The sequence below is a fragment of the Stegastes partitus genome, unplaced genomic scaffold (assembly GCF_000690725.1).
Source record: "Stegastes partitus isolate 25-593 unplaced genomic scaffold, Stegastes_partitus-1.0.2 Scaffold22, whole genome shotgun sequence".
NCBI lineage: Eukaryota > Metazoa > Chordata > Actinopteri > Pomacentridae > Stegastes > Stegastes partitus.
This window is the reverse complement of record NW_007577753.1, coordinates 37066-53694: the sequence shown is the minus strand read 5'-3', so window position 1 is coordinate 53694 and position 16629 is coordinate 37066. Positions and strand designations below refer to the sequence as shown.

General features: G+C 39.5%; 1 protein-coding gene across 9 annotated transcripts in view; it reads left to right on the top strand.

Annotated features, from left to right (window-relative positions):
* Positions 1 to 5379: 5379 nt before the first annotated feature.
* The window catches only part of med12 (mediator complex subunit 12), a 26701-nt gene continuing 15451 nt past the window's right edge, over positions 5380 to 16629 (top strand). For all 9 annotated transcript variants that reach the window (XM_008294947.1, XM_008294939.1, XM_008294930.1 and 6 more), the window contains exons 1-15: positions 5380 to 5509; positions 6236 to 6340; positions 7134 to 7325; positions 9563 to 9722; positions 9880 to 10055; positions 10689 to 10799; positions 11138 to 11410; positions 11577 to 11723; positions 12223 to 12322; positions 12412 to 12548; positions 12801 to 12932; positions 14350 to 14476; positions 14675 to 14904; positions 14998 to 15057; positions 15199 to 15372. In XM_008294947.1, coding sequence (XP_008293169.1) covers positions 5408 to 5509; positions 6236 to 6340; positions 7134 to 7325; positions 9563 to 9722; positions 9880 to 10055; positions 10689 to 10799; positions 11138 to 11410; positions 11577 to 11723; positions 12223 to 12322; positions 12412 to 12548; positions 12801 to 12932; positions 14350 to 14476; positions 14675 to 14904; positions 14998 to 15057; positions 15199 to 15372 — 2226 coding nt within the window. In that variant the 5' untranslated portion in view covers positions 5380 to 5407. The remainder of the gene's footprint in view (positions 5510 to 6235; positions 6341 to 7133; positions 7326 to 9562; positions 9723 to 9879; positions 10056 to 10688; positions 10800 to 11137; positions 11411 to 11576; positions 11724 to 12222; positions 12323 to 12411; positions 12549 to 12800; positions 12933 to 14349; positions 14477 to 14674; positions 14905 to 14997; positions 15058 to 15198; positions 15373 to 16629) is intronic.

Genomic DNA, 16629 nt, shown 5'->3' with positions numbered 1-16629 from the left:
CCCTCAGGTACCATGTTTGACATAGGAAAAAACCCGATGTAAATCTACGACATAGATTTTTAAAACTTTTCCGATCTAAATCAGAAAACATTATGGAAGTGCAACGCTAAATTAGTGGAGTACTACTTTGAATTGAAGTTATGGAGACACAAGCATCGTGGCTTGTTCCATTTGAAAATAGTTGAATGTGAAGTGTCAGATCAGCTTTGCAGCACAATATAAACATGATCGCTTCCAGGCTACGTGCAGAGGTTAACACCTTTTACAAGTGCAACCCGCCGAGAGGTTAAACTGACATTTAACACCAGAAGTGTAAAGCCCTAATCTCCAGGCTTCAGCAGGGATCAGCTCAGATGAACTTTAGTGGAGCAAAACCAAGAAATCCACTTGTTTAACCCTTGAGATCAACACCCAGTGAAGAGAATAAAAATAACATCTACAGTGTATGACCTGCCCATCTGGTAGCTTGTTCCTGCAGTGTAAAAACCTGTGGTGTAAACAGCTGTTAGCAAACAACATGAATTCCTTAAGAAGGTCAGAAAATAAACAGAAGTCTTGAAGCCACAAAGGAGTGAATACTTAATGTATTTAGCAAAACTTTAAGGACTGCACAATGTAAAAATCGCACCTCATGTCATTTGCAGAATTCCATTGCATGTCTGTGTATGAGAGATTAAAAACTGTATCGACAAACATCTGGACTTGGTATCAGCGCTCATCCGACTCAGAGCCCCCGCTGGTCGCATATCACACTGTCAGCGACTCAAAGCTTTTATATTTATTGTTACGGGTTCACCTCCTTGACCTCACATGCTGCAACAACACGACACAACCTTATCTTCTAAGCAGCCTGCCTTCTACACTGTGTGTTCCTTCTCAACCAGGACGTATGCGTGTACACAATGCTTGTGTTGGTTTGTTTGTATGTGACTATGCATGACTGACTGTGAATTTGCTTCCCCTGCCTATTTGTCTGTCACTCAAATATATTAAACTTTCTCCCTGTCTTCCAAGAATAGAACCAAACTAGAACGACTGGGTTTAACATTGAGAAGTATGTTGAACTGCTGTTGTTGGGTGTTTGAACTACTAATAAAGACATAAATATATTAGTTTTGCTAATTGTTTCTTTTGTTCTGGAGTAAACGTGAACTATTGGGCACCTCTTGTGCAGGTTTTCTTCGCTGAAATATTAAAGGTTTAAACCCTGACAGGCCTCAAGAACATAAACCAAAGCATTACCCACCTCATGGGCCATATAAATTATGATGATTTTGTACTGTTTTTTGTATGGCAAACTTTTGCACAAACCTGCAAGAACAATGCTTCAGGCTTGCACAAAAGTATCCGCTTCCTCAGTCTTTCAGCTCAAATGAAGCTCAGGGGGATTTAACCTTGTAAAATCATGTAAAAACTCTGCATGAGAAATTCAAGAGGAAAAGTTTCACATTAATTCAATTAAATTTGATTTATATAACGCCAAATCGCAACAAAGGTCATCTCAAGGGAATTTGCTTGTTAAGGTCAAGACCTTGTAAAAACAGAAGCCCAACAAATCCCAAACACTTGAAGACCGTGCAGAGAAATAATCCTATTTTAATAAAAAATTAAAAAAAAAACCTCCAGTGAATCCAGCATCAGGGAGGAGAGCCTCGACTGGTCGGTGTGAAGGAAGAGCAAAGAGAGACAGGACGAGCAGTGAGAAACAACCAATGAGATGACAACAAACAATGGAGATGAGGGTAAGACCAGCAGCTGAGAATCAGAAATGTGCAGCTCTCAAGCCAGATATACCTGCAGAGAGGAGAGGGAGGACACAAAGTTAATGACACAAAATGGTGGAACATAAATGAATGGAGAGTGAAAGAGAGAAGAGAGGATCATGGGAAGTTCCCCAGCAGCTTATAGGGCCTATAGCAGCAGAACTAAGAGATGATTCAGGGTCACCAGAACCAGCCAAACTATAAGCTTTATATAAAAAAAGAAAGACCAAATCTTGAAAGTAGACAAAACCCAAAATGAGAGCTGGTTCCATGGCAGAGGAGCCTGACTACTATAAAGGCTCCCGTTCTACTTTTGGGAACTTTAGGAACCGCAAGTAAGCCGGCAGTCTGAGAGGAAAGTGCTCTATTGGGATAATGTGACACTGTGAGATCTAAAAGGCACAATGGAGTCTGGTCATTGAGGTCTTTGTGTGTGAGGAGAAGAATTTTAAATTCTATTCTGGATTTTTACAGGGAGCCTGGCAAGAAAAGCTTATATGGGAGAAATGTGATCTCTCTCGCCGGTTCCTGTCAGTAATCTCACTGCGGATCAGTTTTTCAGAGAGACATCTTAATAATAAAGATTTCTACTAGCCCAGCCTTGAAGTAACAAATGCAAGGGATTGGTTTTCAGCATCACTTTGAGAAAGGATGTTCCTCATTTTGACAATCATATGCAGAGGACTTTAAAAAAATAATTGAAAAAGTACATTGTAATGTCCTACGTATTTTAGTTTTATGCATTAGTTGAGGGCATGTCTGGGTCAAAATAACTCCACAGTTCTTCAGTGCTGGAGGCCACAGTAGTGCTGTCCAGAGTACCTGTGTGGTTGGATAGTATGTTTCTGAAATGTTTAGGGCTGAATACAATAACTTTTTCTGAATTTAGAGGTAGAAAACAACAGATCATCAAGGCAGGGTGGTTTAAAGACATGATGCAGTTTAACTGACTTGCTTCTGCATAACAGTGGAAATTTATGCAGCATAAACCCTGTAGAACTTCATGACTGTTCTTTACCGTGTGAGAGGAAGGTTCATTGCTTATACAAACAAATTGAAATCTGTCTGGTAAACATGACTTGAATACTCGTGGTTCCTTTAATGTGATATTCCTTAAAAATGTGATAAAACCTTGTGATCAGCTGCATCAAATGCAGCGCTGAGATCGAACAGGGCAAGCATCGAGACCAGTCAGTTGTCAGAGGCTACGAGAAGATCATTGCTGTTTCTTGAGTCTTCAAACAAACCATATTTTATTTGCAAACACGTTTTCAAGGATTTTAGAAAAAATGGGAGGTTGGATAAATCTCTTTATTTGGCTGAAACACGTGAATCAAATGTAGGCTTGAGGAGAATTAATTTAAAAAATCAAAGACAGACACAGTGGAAGTAAACATTTTGTTTTTATGATTGAAAGCAGTCTATGTAAGAAAATTCATGAGTGAGTTTCCCACATTTTTCTAAATTGTATTCTGCACATTAGTGTTTGCAGATGCAATGTTTGTGTCACATCACCACTACTGATGATTTGTGTTACATTTTTGTGGAGCATCAGCCCTTTTTGTGCAACCACACATCTTTTCAACACATTCACCAACTTCAAAATCTCATTCAGGGTGCTCTTGCCTGTATTCGACCACATGATTTGAATTTTTTTTCTAAAGACCAGGGCGTAGTGAATAGCGGAACTAATTATCCAGGGAATGGGGGAGGGGCCTCGACCAGCCTGGAAATGAATTTTTATCTGCAATTTTTAAAAAGTGAAATGAGAGAAAATCATTGATAATTCTGTAAACATGAAATGACATGTATGGCACAAACATCAAGTCTTGTATATTGTAGCCTTAATAATATATGATACAGTCGGATCTGCTTGTTTAATCAGTTTTTTCTTTTGTATCAATACAATTAAACCCTCAGGAGTACTAAAACAATTTAATAACCCAGTCAGTCACCATGTGAGTGCATGTATTTTTAGTTGTGATACTCGGTATATGTTGCCTTTAAGTCTCTGATGTGCCTTTAGGTTTCTGATAATGACAGTCTTAAGTGGCAACAGACTAATTCTTTAATAATAATAATCCTTTTTCAGTGTAGGGGCCAAGATAAGATGACTTTGCACATTTGTTTCATGTCTTGGGTATAAAGAAAGATATTAACACTGATGCTCTATATTGTTCTTTGGAATGTTCCACTGTAATGCACTTCTTACTGGCTTCCCTAATGAGACCATTAGACATCAGCAATGTATTTAAAATAATGCTGCTAGAAAACTAACAAACAACGAGAAGAGAGAACATGCTACTCTGACTCCTAGATCCTTGCACTGGTTTCCAAAAAAACATGTAATTTAAGGCCCAAAATATGTTTGCTGAGCGGAAGGTCTGTAAGATGTGCAGGGACTGGTCAGCTAGTGGAGTCCAGAATTTAGACAGAACAAGGTGAGATGGTGTTCAGTCATTATGCTGCTGGAACCATCCATCCATTATCTATACACCGCTTACCAGAGTCGCAGAGGGGCTGGAGCCTATCCCATCTGACTCAGGGTGAAGGCAGGGGACACCCTGGACAGGTCACCAGTCTATCACAGGGCTACACTTAGAGACAGACAACCAAGCACACTCACATTCACACCTACGGACAATTTAGAATCACCAATTAACCTCAGCATGTTTTTGGACTGTGTGGGAGGAAGCCGGAAGAGAACCCACGCTGTATGGGGAGAACATGCAAACTCCATGCAGAAAGATTCCGGTGCCCCCACCAGGACGCGAACCGGTGACCTTATTGCTGTGAGGCAACAGTGCTAACCAACTGCACCACCCTGCAGCCCTCTTTTGGGAATTTGATTAACCCAAATCTAGTCATTTTAAAAAGCCAGTGAAAGAACTGCTTGTAAATAATCTAGTTTGTTTTATAAAATGTTGTCTTAAAAGCCAATACTAATTTCTAATTAATTAAACTTGTCTGCATTTTTATTCACCTTAGTTTTAATTAATTTTTTTTCTCTTTTATTTATACTTTGTCTTTTACATGTTTTTATTTTTCGGATGTTTTCTCTATTTCTATAAGTTCAATCAGTTTTAATTATTCTTTAATAAAAGCTTGCGTGCACTTTATTTGTCTTTAATTGTACTCAGCTGTATTTAGCATATTTAGTATTTTGTCTGTTATGTGTTTTAATTCTTTGCCTTTGCCAAAAGCACTTTGAATAAGCTTTGTGTATGATAAGCGGCAATATAAATGAACTTAAAAAACTTATGGTGAGGTTGTGCAGAAATGCTTTGTGGGCTAAATATTTTATTAGAATCACTACAAACGCATGTGAGATGAGTGCATTATGCAGCACTACTGATAAATGGCATTTCACAAAATCAAATAGTGAGAACCATGTTCTAAAAAATGGCGGTAACATTTTTTATGTATTTATTTAGCGCCGTTCATGACAGAAAACCTCAAAAGCATATATGGGGAAAAAAAGGTTACAGCGTTAACGGTGTTTATAGTTTTTCTTTTTTGCAGAAATGACTGCTCGTAAGAAAATAAAAGCCACCCTGCCAGTGTACTCTGAGGGAGCTTTATTGTGAAGTTCCGGCTGGACTCGGGCTGCAGGAGGAGGGAAGCCTCGGCTGTGATGCCGCTGGATGATGGCTGCTTTCGGGATCTTAAGTTACGAACACCGGCCACTAAAGCGGCCCCGGCTCGGCCCTCCGGACGTTTACCCTCAAGATCCGAAGCAAAAAGAGGTCAGGTTTTACGATGTTCTTTCTGAAAGTCCGGTAGTGGTGTTTTTGTGGAGAAAATGTTCAGCGGAGAGGCAGTGCGAGCTAACAGCGGCTAGCCCTTGTAGCAGCCCCGTTCGGGCCTAGCAATAACAATGAACAGCAGCGAGTTGTCAGTTTGTTAGCTAGCTCGACTTGGAAAACAACCGGTGCGTTTGATAGCAGAGTTTTGCTAAGCTAGCTCATCGGCTGGCGGATGCTGTACACTTTGATATGAACGGTGAACAACGTTTTCCCCTGTTACGGAGAGCAATATGCGTTGGGGTTTTGGAATGTGCGTGACTGGAAATTGTTAGCTTGATTTTGTGGAATTAGCTAAACCTGCACAGCTAACCTTCACTAACTGCGAGCTGTAATTGAAGCTAAACTGTCTGCTCTGTTTTAAAGACTAGAGTTTGGCCTACCTAGGTAGTGCTGTTTGCTCCTGAGCTATTATTAACCTACTCTAATCTGTAGGTGTAGATGGAAAATGGACTGCTTCACTCCTGCTCTGTCAACGTTATCTCCAATAATTTGCGTTTCATTACAGCTATGTCCGTTTATCATTGGTGTCAGCAGAAACCAATCAAGCACATATCATGACCTTCTCGGGCTACTTCTGGCTGATGTGGGATCAGAAATTGTTGCATTGACACAAGTCACTTTGCGTTTTGATTTACTGTCTATATACACTGAAATGTTTTGTTCCAGGATGAGTTGACTGCACTGAATGTGAAGCAAGGATTCAATAACCAGCCAGCTGTGTCTGGTGATGAACATGGCAGTGCCAAAAATGTCAACTTCAACCCCTCAAAGGTAATGATTGGCACTTGAACTCTCCGAACCTCATGAACTTCTGAGCATTTTTTGCTCCTGTCACATTTTTACTCACTGTGCGCTCATTTTTCATTGCAATATAAAGTGATGCACATCTACATGTAGAATTGTAAAAACTGAACAATATTGTTTGTGCAGAATGGAAAAGTTAGAATGACACAAATTATAAAAAAGAAAAAGTTCCATTTCCCTGATCATTTTCTTAGTGCCCACAGGTGTTACCAATGCTTTAAAAAATAGTGAGTCTACATTTTCTAGATGTTTTGCTACTTGTATTTTAAACACTACTCGGCACATTAGCTTTAGGCAGGTGTTTCACCAGGCTCCACTGTATGCCTTCTTTTTTTTAAACCGTGCTGTATTTATTTTATAGATCTAGCATGTTTTATTTTCCTTTTAATCACTCTAATTTGTCCCCACGCTTGTCTATTCTGTGAAAAACACAGCCTGAAATTCAGCCAAATAGTTCCCAAATTTTTGGTGAGTGACTGTTGGTTGCAGCTGAGTCGCTCATGGCCTCTCGGTTGCGCTGAAGAGTTTTGTTTTTCACAGAATCTCATTCGTGCAAATGTTTTTTTTTTTTTGTTTTTTTTTTAAAGAGACATAAAAATATTGTGATTTTGATGCAAGACAACATGTCTTTCAAACCTGCTGCCGGCAGGTATTTGGAGTTCACAGGGTTAATAAAGATGCTGCACTGCATACTAATGGAGTTTGTTTATGTTTTTACAACGATTTGGCCATCATGCATGTTTCTCTCAATGCTCTACAGATCAGTTCAAACTTCAGCAGCATCATTGCAGAGAAGCTGCGCTACAACACGTTTCCAGACACAGGGAAACGTAAGCCACAGGTCAACCAGAAGGATAATTTCTGGCTCGTCACAGCAAGGTCACAGAGCTCCATCAATAACTGGTTCACGGATTTAGCAGGGACTAAACCTCTGACACAGCTCGCTAAAAAGGTAAGTCCTGTTTGTAAGCTTCTAAATAGCTTCTTCACTAAATTGTGTTTTCTTTATGCTGGTTTAAGTGGTTGTAAAATTCTCAGGAACACATAAGTCATCTACACATTTTTAAAAGGTTTTGTGAATTAGAAAAACTCAACAACAAGTAGGTGCCATATTAGCATTACTATGTACACGTTGCATGGGCTGCCTGAATAATCAGCTATATTTAAATAACACTTTTTTGTACGAACATCCAGCTTAAAGTTCTTCACATAGTAAATTGAAAACAAAAAACAACAACCATAAATCAAATTTTGTAAGACTAAAAATGCCAAGAATTAAGTTATACAATGTTGAAAGTAGATAAGTAATTGTCAGTGAGATGAAATAAACACCACGGATATAAATAGTGTAAGAAGCTGTGAGTTGATTGCTCATCATTCTGCTGTGTTTGTTTTTTTTGCTCGTTTGCTTCATCCTATATTTCTGGATGTATTCCTGGTATGGATATTTTTGGGCTGTCACCCAAACCTCATGTGGTCATGTCTACAGGAAAGGAACTGGAATTCCCCCAAATTCATGTTGCTTGGTTAAAGCATGCATATAAAAGTCTTTATTGCAGTATCATCATTTAACATTCAGTGTTTTTGCCCACATTGACCAGTATCAGTAGAACTGAAAAAGTTTGTTTTTTGGTTTTGATTTAGTACAAATATCTGTTGTACTTGGATTACATAGTGGCCACAAGTGTGTTAAATACAATTGTACAGCTAAATGTTTTTAAAACTGGTAGAATGCTGAGTGGAACATTATTAGTCCGTTAATGTGATCCTGCACCTTGAGTTGAATGCTTGGGCCTAAACAAAGCTAAGCACAGCTAAGCCTGACAGAGGATGATAACATACAGGGAAGGAAGGAAAGTTAGCCAAGTCTGACACAGTAGCTCTAAACCTGACAGCTACTTTAGGACAGCCTTCTTAGATCACTCATTATGACCTGATATTGCTTTGTTGCCCTATGTGTGAGCAGAAGTTGTGTCTTCAACTTTTGTCCAGAAATGATCTTGTTTTCTGGGTTGATGGTAGCCATTGTGTCACATGGCTGCGAGCTAGCTGCATATTTGTTTGCTTTTTTTTTAAAGGATAATATTGAGTCTGACGCTAATTCAATGCAGATATTCGATGTCAGTGTGCGTTTAGATGAGATGTGCTAACAACTTCTGGCTTTAAGCAAACAGATCTTGCTCTGATTATTGATCTGGCTAAATATGATAGTCTTTTCCTGCCAGGACAGACTGGAGAGAGCTCACATCTTAAGCATGGATTGATATTCATGGGTTTTGTGAAGACTGAAAAACATAGAACAAATAGCAGTAGTTGTAATGGCTGCAGTGATAAAAAGATCCCTAAATTGTGCAGAACTCTCCTCGTTGATTCAGTCTGACATTACAAAACAAGAACAATTCAGAAAAGGTAAGTAATGCGGTGTTTTTTTAAATGCCCTTGTGAAAACAACCCAATTTCTGCCTCTGTGTAAATCAAGTCTATTGTTTGTCTTGTTTGGGTGTATTGACCCAAAACACAATTAATGTCATTGTTTGTAAATGGCAAGGCTCTTATTGCTTTTTAGTTATTTTTTTTATAACTTGAAAATGTATTATTTATAGGTTGTCTGACGTGCTTTTGTTCTCTCGCAACAATTGTTTTCTCAGTAAGTGCTCTTAAAAATACATTGAATTAAAGGTGAGCTTTCTCTTCACAAGTAAAATCCCTTTATCATTTTACAATTACATTGTAATGTCCTACGTAGTTTATTTTATTTCTGCTTGCATCAATACACAAACATTTCATAGTTTTCTCACTAAAATAAACTAACTAGATTCTTAAATGACAGATAACTCTTCTAGAAATACAACACTTTAGGTTTCCTCTAAGCCCGAAGTAACATGAAAACTGTGGGCTTGTTCACTGCATTTGTTATCAAAACAGATTAGAAAATATAGGAAATCAATCAACAGACAGGGAGTTCTGAGATGTGTGCACATAATTTCCAAGTCGCATGTAGATACAGTCCATTACGTTGTTTTTATTAAACACTGATTGTATTTTATCATAGTTTAATCCTTGTTCGATGTGTCTGTTGAGCTGAAAAAAGTCACTACTCTTTGCATACTATATTTGTGCTGTTTTGAGTGACATGGTTTTGTTGTTTACCTTTACTTGGCTGATACTCATGAAATGTCTTCATCACAGGTACCAATCTTTAGCAAAAAGGAGGAGGTTTTTGGATACTTGGCTAAGTACTCAGTCCCTGTTATGCGTTCAGCATGGATGATCAAGATGACCTGTGCGTATCACGCAGCTATCACTGAAACTAAAGTCAAGAAGAGGCACGTTATTGATCCTTGTATAGGTAAGCAGGTTTTTCTTTTGTAAATATCTGTTTTGGAATCTTATTTTGTATTATCTAAAAATGCATAGTTATGCTTACATTTCAGTAGCTATTGTGCTGCCTTTTGTTGGATTTTTCTGTGGCTTTGAAAATCATTTTTGTTTGTGTTTGTGTGCAGAATGGACCCAGATTATTACTAAGTATCTTTGGGAGCAGCTACAGAAGGTGGCCGAGTTTTACAGACAGTTTCCCAGTCAGGGCTGTAGCTCACCTCTACCAGCGACGCCTGCTGATGTGGAAACGGCCATGAAACAGTGGGAGTACAACGAGAAGCTGGCCATGTTCATGTTTCAGGTCAGTTCGCTCGCTTACTGCAGAACAGTGTTTGGGTAAACATCTTAAGCAGTCACACCAGTTCCTGCTGTGCAGAAAATTGTGTTGAGGACATTATGTCAAATTTCTAGAGAAAGATTAAATTAATGAAGTGCTGTGGCAACAGTTAGCATTCAAATAAGATGCTGTTTACTGGATCTACTGTCCATTCTGCTTTCTATTTAGCTTGTTATAGAATACAAAACAACAGAAGGGGCGAGAAGCTTTATTAATAAAGAGATGGAGGTCCATTTTTATCAGATGTGCACCAAGTATCATAGAGAAAACTGTGTCTTGAGTGTGCCACCTGGTGCGCCACCAGCTAGAGAAAATGGTGCATGTGTCTGTTGCAAAAACAATCTTTCAGAAAAATTCTGAACAACAAAGTAACGTGATTATAGTTGAGTAGTTAAAAATTATCAGAGTAGACTTGGGGAGAGTAATTCAGGAAAGGAATTCAAGGATTCTTAGAAGTGAAGATGGAGATCACTGCATCTTTAATACAGTGAAGAACAAATGAAGCAGTTCAACCTCATTTACCGCTGAAATTATTGTGTTTGTCTGCTTGATTTTAAAAAAATAAAATAAAAAAGTGCTTGTGTTTTGTGTGTTCAGGATGGTATGTTAGACAGACACGAGTTCCTGACGTGGGTGCTGGAGTGTTTTGAGAAGGTCCGACCTGGTGAAGACGAGCTTCTCAGACTTCTCCTGCCCCTTTTACTACAGGTACACACATCTGTTTCTTCACCTCCCCAACACATCAACCTCAGTCTTACATCAACACTTAGGCACTAATCGCATAACATTCGGGAAACACGTCGTCTTGTTTAGCATTCATGCAGCTGCACGTAGTTACACACACAAGCTGCTCTGTGTTATGACAGGCTTCTACAGCTGTCAACAGTTTATCATGTTTTGTATCTTCATGTGGCGGCGCTGACCTTTGCTGGCGGTGCCCACCGGGGCCCACAGGCACTCATTTTGCTTCTATTTCCAAAGTTGACTGATGTTAATGGACACTGAGTGCTGTGGGTAATGCTGTGAATCTCTCCTCTGCGCCACAGTACTCAGGGGAATTTGTACAGTCTGCTTACTTGTCACGAAGACTGGCTTACTTCTGCACACGGCGCCTCAACTTGTTGCTAAGTGACGGGAGCCTGGGCCCTGGCACAGGAGGACATCCAGCCCATGGCATCTTGACACAGCAAGGCAACGCCCTGCCGTCCACCCCGACCTCCCAGCCAGCAGGAGGAAACCAGCCGCAGACACCTTTTACAGATTTCTACATCTGCCCGCAGCACAGGCCTCTGGTGTTCGGCCTCAGCTGCATGTTGCAGGTATTTTATGCTCAGTTTCACTGATATATAACTGACACAGGGTATATGTGAGACATTTTTCTCACAGCTTCCAGAGCTTACACATTTCTAAAAATGTAAGAAATGACTTAATCCTAGATTTCATTTTCATTCCCCTTCTGTTTGTGTCTTGCTACCGTCACATCAGAGCATAGTGTTGTGCTGTCCCAGTGCTCTGGTGTGGCATTACTCTCTGACAGACAGCAGGAACAAGACTGGTTCACCTCTGGACCTCCTGCCCATCGCCCCTTCCAATTTGCCAATGCCAGGAGGCAACACTGCCTTTACGCAGCAGGTACTTCTATCAGTACTGATATTGTGTTTGTTTATTTCCAACTTGTAACGGTGTATGTCGTCCCTGTAGTTGTTTGCTAGTTAACTTGTCCAATGTATTAAATCACCGAAACACAAGACAGAACGTTACAGTAAATCAATGAAGAACAAGAAACTGAACAAAACAAATACGGGTACGTAGAGGCAGATAACACAAGAAAAATAAGAGAAGATGAGAGAAAAATTAAGACGATCCCTGAAGTGCCAAAAAACCTTGCCAGTGCAAATTGAAATTCTTGTTTAGATATACAAGGTGGCAGGAGAGGTTTTTGTAATAAACACACAGCTGAGGAGATAATGATTTATGTAACCACTCTTCTGTACTTCTGATCTGTTAATTAGTTCTCACATTAACCGAAGACTTGGTTGGTTGTCCCATTGGATTTGATGCATTTCTATTTGCTAGATGGCTGTATGATTTATTTATTTATTTCTGTCTGTAAATTTTTCCTTCATGGCAGGTTCGTGCAAAGTTGCGAGAAATTGAGGAGCAAGTGAAGGAGCGAGGCCAGGCGGTGGAGTTCAGGTGGTCATTTGATAAGTGCCAGGAGACCACAGCGGGTGAGAGAACTGTTCTTGTATCTCTGCAGACACCTGTTCACCGCTTGGGAGAACAGTTTGAAATTATGTAATCTGTAATCTGTTGCCAGGGTTCACCATCGGGAGGGTTCTCCACACCCTGGAGGTTCTGGACAACCACAGCTTTGAGAAGTCCGACTTTAACAACTCACTGGATTCGCTGTACAACAGAATATTTGGTTCAGGCCAGAGTAAAGATGGCCACGAGGTAAGAACTAAGTCCCGATTATTTTTATTTTGCACAAAGCACGAATCGACTAAAACCTTTCAGTAAGATACTAAAATGCAATGTTATGCAGGTAACTGTGTGGTTTTTACTTCCGCTGAAAACAGCATTTAGAAGTATTTTGATGCTAGCGTCTGTGCTGAGCTGGTTCTGTGTGATTACTGATCATCAGATTATAAAATAAAGTGAATCTATTTTTAGCGACATTGTCTCATAACGCATGTTTCTGTCCAGATGTCCCCTGACGATGATGCAGTGGTAACCTTGCTCTGTGAATGGGCCGTGTGCTGTAAGCGTTCAGGCAGACACAGGGCCATGGTGGTGGCCAAGCTGCTGGAAAAGAGACAGGCTGAAATAGAAGCAGAGGTAAGAGACTCAGCACCCCCAGCTGAAAACTGCCCCATGTTTAATCTGAGCAGGATTCAACCTCATTACATCTCCTCAGTGGTACCCAACCTTTTTGACTTGTGGCTCTTTCAGATACAGTAATATCTACTTGAAGGAGTTTTTCCTGGCCTAGTTGTTTCATTTTAAACAATTTTGGAGACGCCCAAAGGGAGGAAAGTTTTTAATATTTTATTAGGAAAAAGGTATATTTTATAAAACGCTATGGAAATATTTGTTTTTCTTTTTTGCCCTTTATTCATCTTTTTGATCCCTTAGATTTATCTTAGGACCCCATGAGTTTTGCTCACCACTGACCTAAGTCATAATAATGTTTTTATGTCTGAAAATATGAGCCTCATATTCTTCCTTGTGTTTCATTTTACAAACCCTCTAATGCTCTTTTATATTAAAATGCATGAGCATAAGGGTCAGTTTATTTTCTCTTTGCCCTATGTGGCAGTTTTTGCTACTGGAATGGTCTCACAGACTCATTATACCCTTCAAACACTAATATTTTACCTTCCAAAGCACAAGCAGTTTTCTGGGCATTTTTTATTTATTTTTTTCTAACTTTGGGTTCATTTTTTTTTACTGGAATATAAAGTGCTGTACCTCTGTGGAAACAGTCCAATGACAATGTCTTGTAATATATTTATAATACCATAAATTGTAAGGAAAAAAACAAAAGGAGATAGAGAAATAAAAGTAAAATTAATTAGTTATTTTGATTTTCCAAAAACTTAAATAAGCCTCGAATCAACATGTACAACATTTTTTCCGAGTGCCCACAAGTGTTATGGAGACAAAAAGTAGCTCTACATACAAAATATTTTAGTACCTACATTGATATTGTTTCCATACTTGTCTTCTGTCTGCTATGTGTAAGCATAGCCTGCAGTTCAGCCAAGTTTTTTTGTTGGGTGCAGCTGAGCTACGAATGGCTTCACTGTTGCACCGTTGAACGCAGAATCTTTGCTTTTTACAGAAACTGTTGAGTGCACATGGTGTATTTTTTGCAAATTTAAAATAAGACCTGTAGAATAAAGTGAAATGTCACAACTTTACCTTAGACTGTTCATTTTCTTGACGAAACCAAATGTCACACGTAAGTTCAAGGAAAATCAGCTGATATTTTCTGTTCTTACCATGTCTGGCTCAGAGTGTGTTGATGTATTTTTAAAAAAGATGCTTTACCCTCCTAGTGGACTTTGAGGTCCAGAGGGTTAAAATGTTCCTGCTGCGTAACTCATATTTTTATCATCTTTTGCGATAGATGTAGACTCGCTGTAGACCCAAAATTAACATGCTAATTAGGAAGGTTTTTAAATAGGTTTTCTACATTTAGCACTCAAAGACCGTTTACTGTGTGTTGTCTGTCTGGTGTGTGTGTTTGCAGAGGTGTGGTGAGTCGGAGGTGGTGGATGAGAAGGGCTCTGTGTCATCGGGCTCCCTCTCGGCTGCCACACTACCAGTCTTTCAGGATGTGCTGCTGCAGTTCCTTGATACTCAGGCACCCACACTCAGTGAGTCCTATTTTTTTCTTCATTTCCTTCATCTGTGATTCTAAAATGTGTCAAACTTGATCTCAGTCTCATATTGAAAGAACTTTATGTCCTTTTGTCTTTGCCTTTTATTTCATTACTCGCTGCATATTTATTCACCATGATTTGTCAAGGGAAACCTGCTATTAAATTATTCAAATCCTCTTTTCTGCCTAATAGCGGAGCCTGGGAATGAAAGTGAACGAGTGGAGTTCTCCAACCTGGTCCTTCTCTTCTGTGAGCTCATCCGTCACGACGTCTTTTCCCACAACATCTACATGTGCACGCTCATCTCACGTGGTGACCTGGCTTCTGACTCCCACCTGCCGCGCCCACGTTCCCCCAGCGACGAGCCGTCCGATGAGTCAGAGCGCAAAGAGCAGGACGCAGGCAGCAGTGTCAAGATGGAGGCATGTTGGAGACATCTGTTGTTGGTGCTTCATGTGTAACAAAGTAACAAGATGGTGTATAAGGGTAACTTGAGGTTGTTGTTTGTTCAACAGGATACTGGTCTGTCAGAGTCGATGGAAATTGATCACAACTCCAGTGCTAATTTTGACGAGGTGAACACAGTGAAGTTTGATTTTTTTCATACATAAATAATGTTTGGTGAAGTTCTTGTGTATTTCTTCTGCAGCATATACCAGAACATTTTGGCGTTCATATTCTTGCCTGTAGTAATTTCGGGCTCTTTTGCCTTGCAGATGTTCTCCCCTCCGATGCACTGTGAGTCCAAGGGCAGCCCCTCTCCCGAGAAGCCTGCTGCAGAGCAGGACAGCAAGGCCAGCTGTAAGGACAAGGGCATGGACCCTGCCTTCCCTCAACTGTATGAGCAGCCCCGCCACATTCAGTATGCCACTCACTTCCCCATTCCTCAGGTAAGAGCTCTCAGTCTGGCTTTATAAAAGAAAACCCAGAAAATACACTTCTGGGCTGTAGAGGCTTCAGTGGCATTCACCATATTTTCTTTTTTCAGCTGGAAGTTAACTTTTAGAGCCTGACAGAGGCACTCTGAGTCCTAATTCAGATCCCTTCTTCTCGGTTGAATTGCTCTTTAAGTCGTTGTAGCAGCAAGGTATAGCACATATCAAATAAACTGCAGCAATTATAGTTGCGTCTGTGCAGCAAAGCTGTGGATCCATTGCTGCACCTCTTACTCTTGTTCCAATCACTCATGAACTCGTCATTATGTAGGTAATGCCTCGATATGTTCTTGTCTATGCATTGGAATTATCACACAGATATTAACATATTTAATAGCGTTTTAATTTGCGTGATTTGCCACCTTTGCAAGTAGCTTCTTTATGTGAACACCTCAGTAAATAGAATAATGACTGTTGGTTTGGTTTGGCATGAAGCACACATTTTCCCAAATCTCTAAATCTTCCAGCATTTCACCATCATGGTTTTCACAGATCATCTACCCTGCATAGTTATACAAACATATTTTTACTGCTACCATTTTATGGGTAGATACATGTAAAAATATAACTTGTTCATGATGATAACATTTTCTTTCCTCGATATAATGGCTAAAGATCTGGATAACAAAAATACAACATACAACATGTATGGTTAGCCCTTAAATGATAAATATAAGAGCTTATAAGTAAAGGTACTGAAATTACCCTGCAAATATCCCAGGGCTCATAGGGTTATGCATGGTTTTGTTCCTGGCATATGAAATATACAGTATGACTGAATGTAGTGGTGTAATGAAGAATAAAGGGGCCGGTATGGTGTATATCAGAAAAATCTCAGTCACTGGAGGATTCTCTATTTTTAGCTTTTGTAGCCTTCTGAAATCCACATTCACATCCATTTTCTTTGTCAGACTAGAAGTAATCTGAAATATTAAAATAGAAAATATACATTTAAGTCACAGCATTTTTTATGTAATAAAGCCACATTAGCTTAGATGGATCAGGGCAATTAATGCACACGCCTGTGAAACAATTGCAATTTAGTTTTCCTAATAGTGTTGTGTTTCCTGGTGGTGTTTATTATAGTTCAATTATATTTGGTTTCTCTTACTGTTTAAACCTGGTAGATTTTGCTCTCTGTTCTAAGACAATAAGGGAAAATGTGAAGTAAATGTAGTAAAATTACTCCTCAAACATTGTCATACACCATCT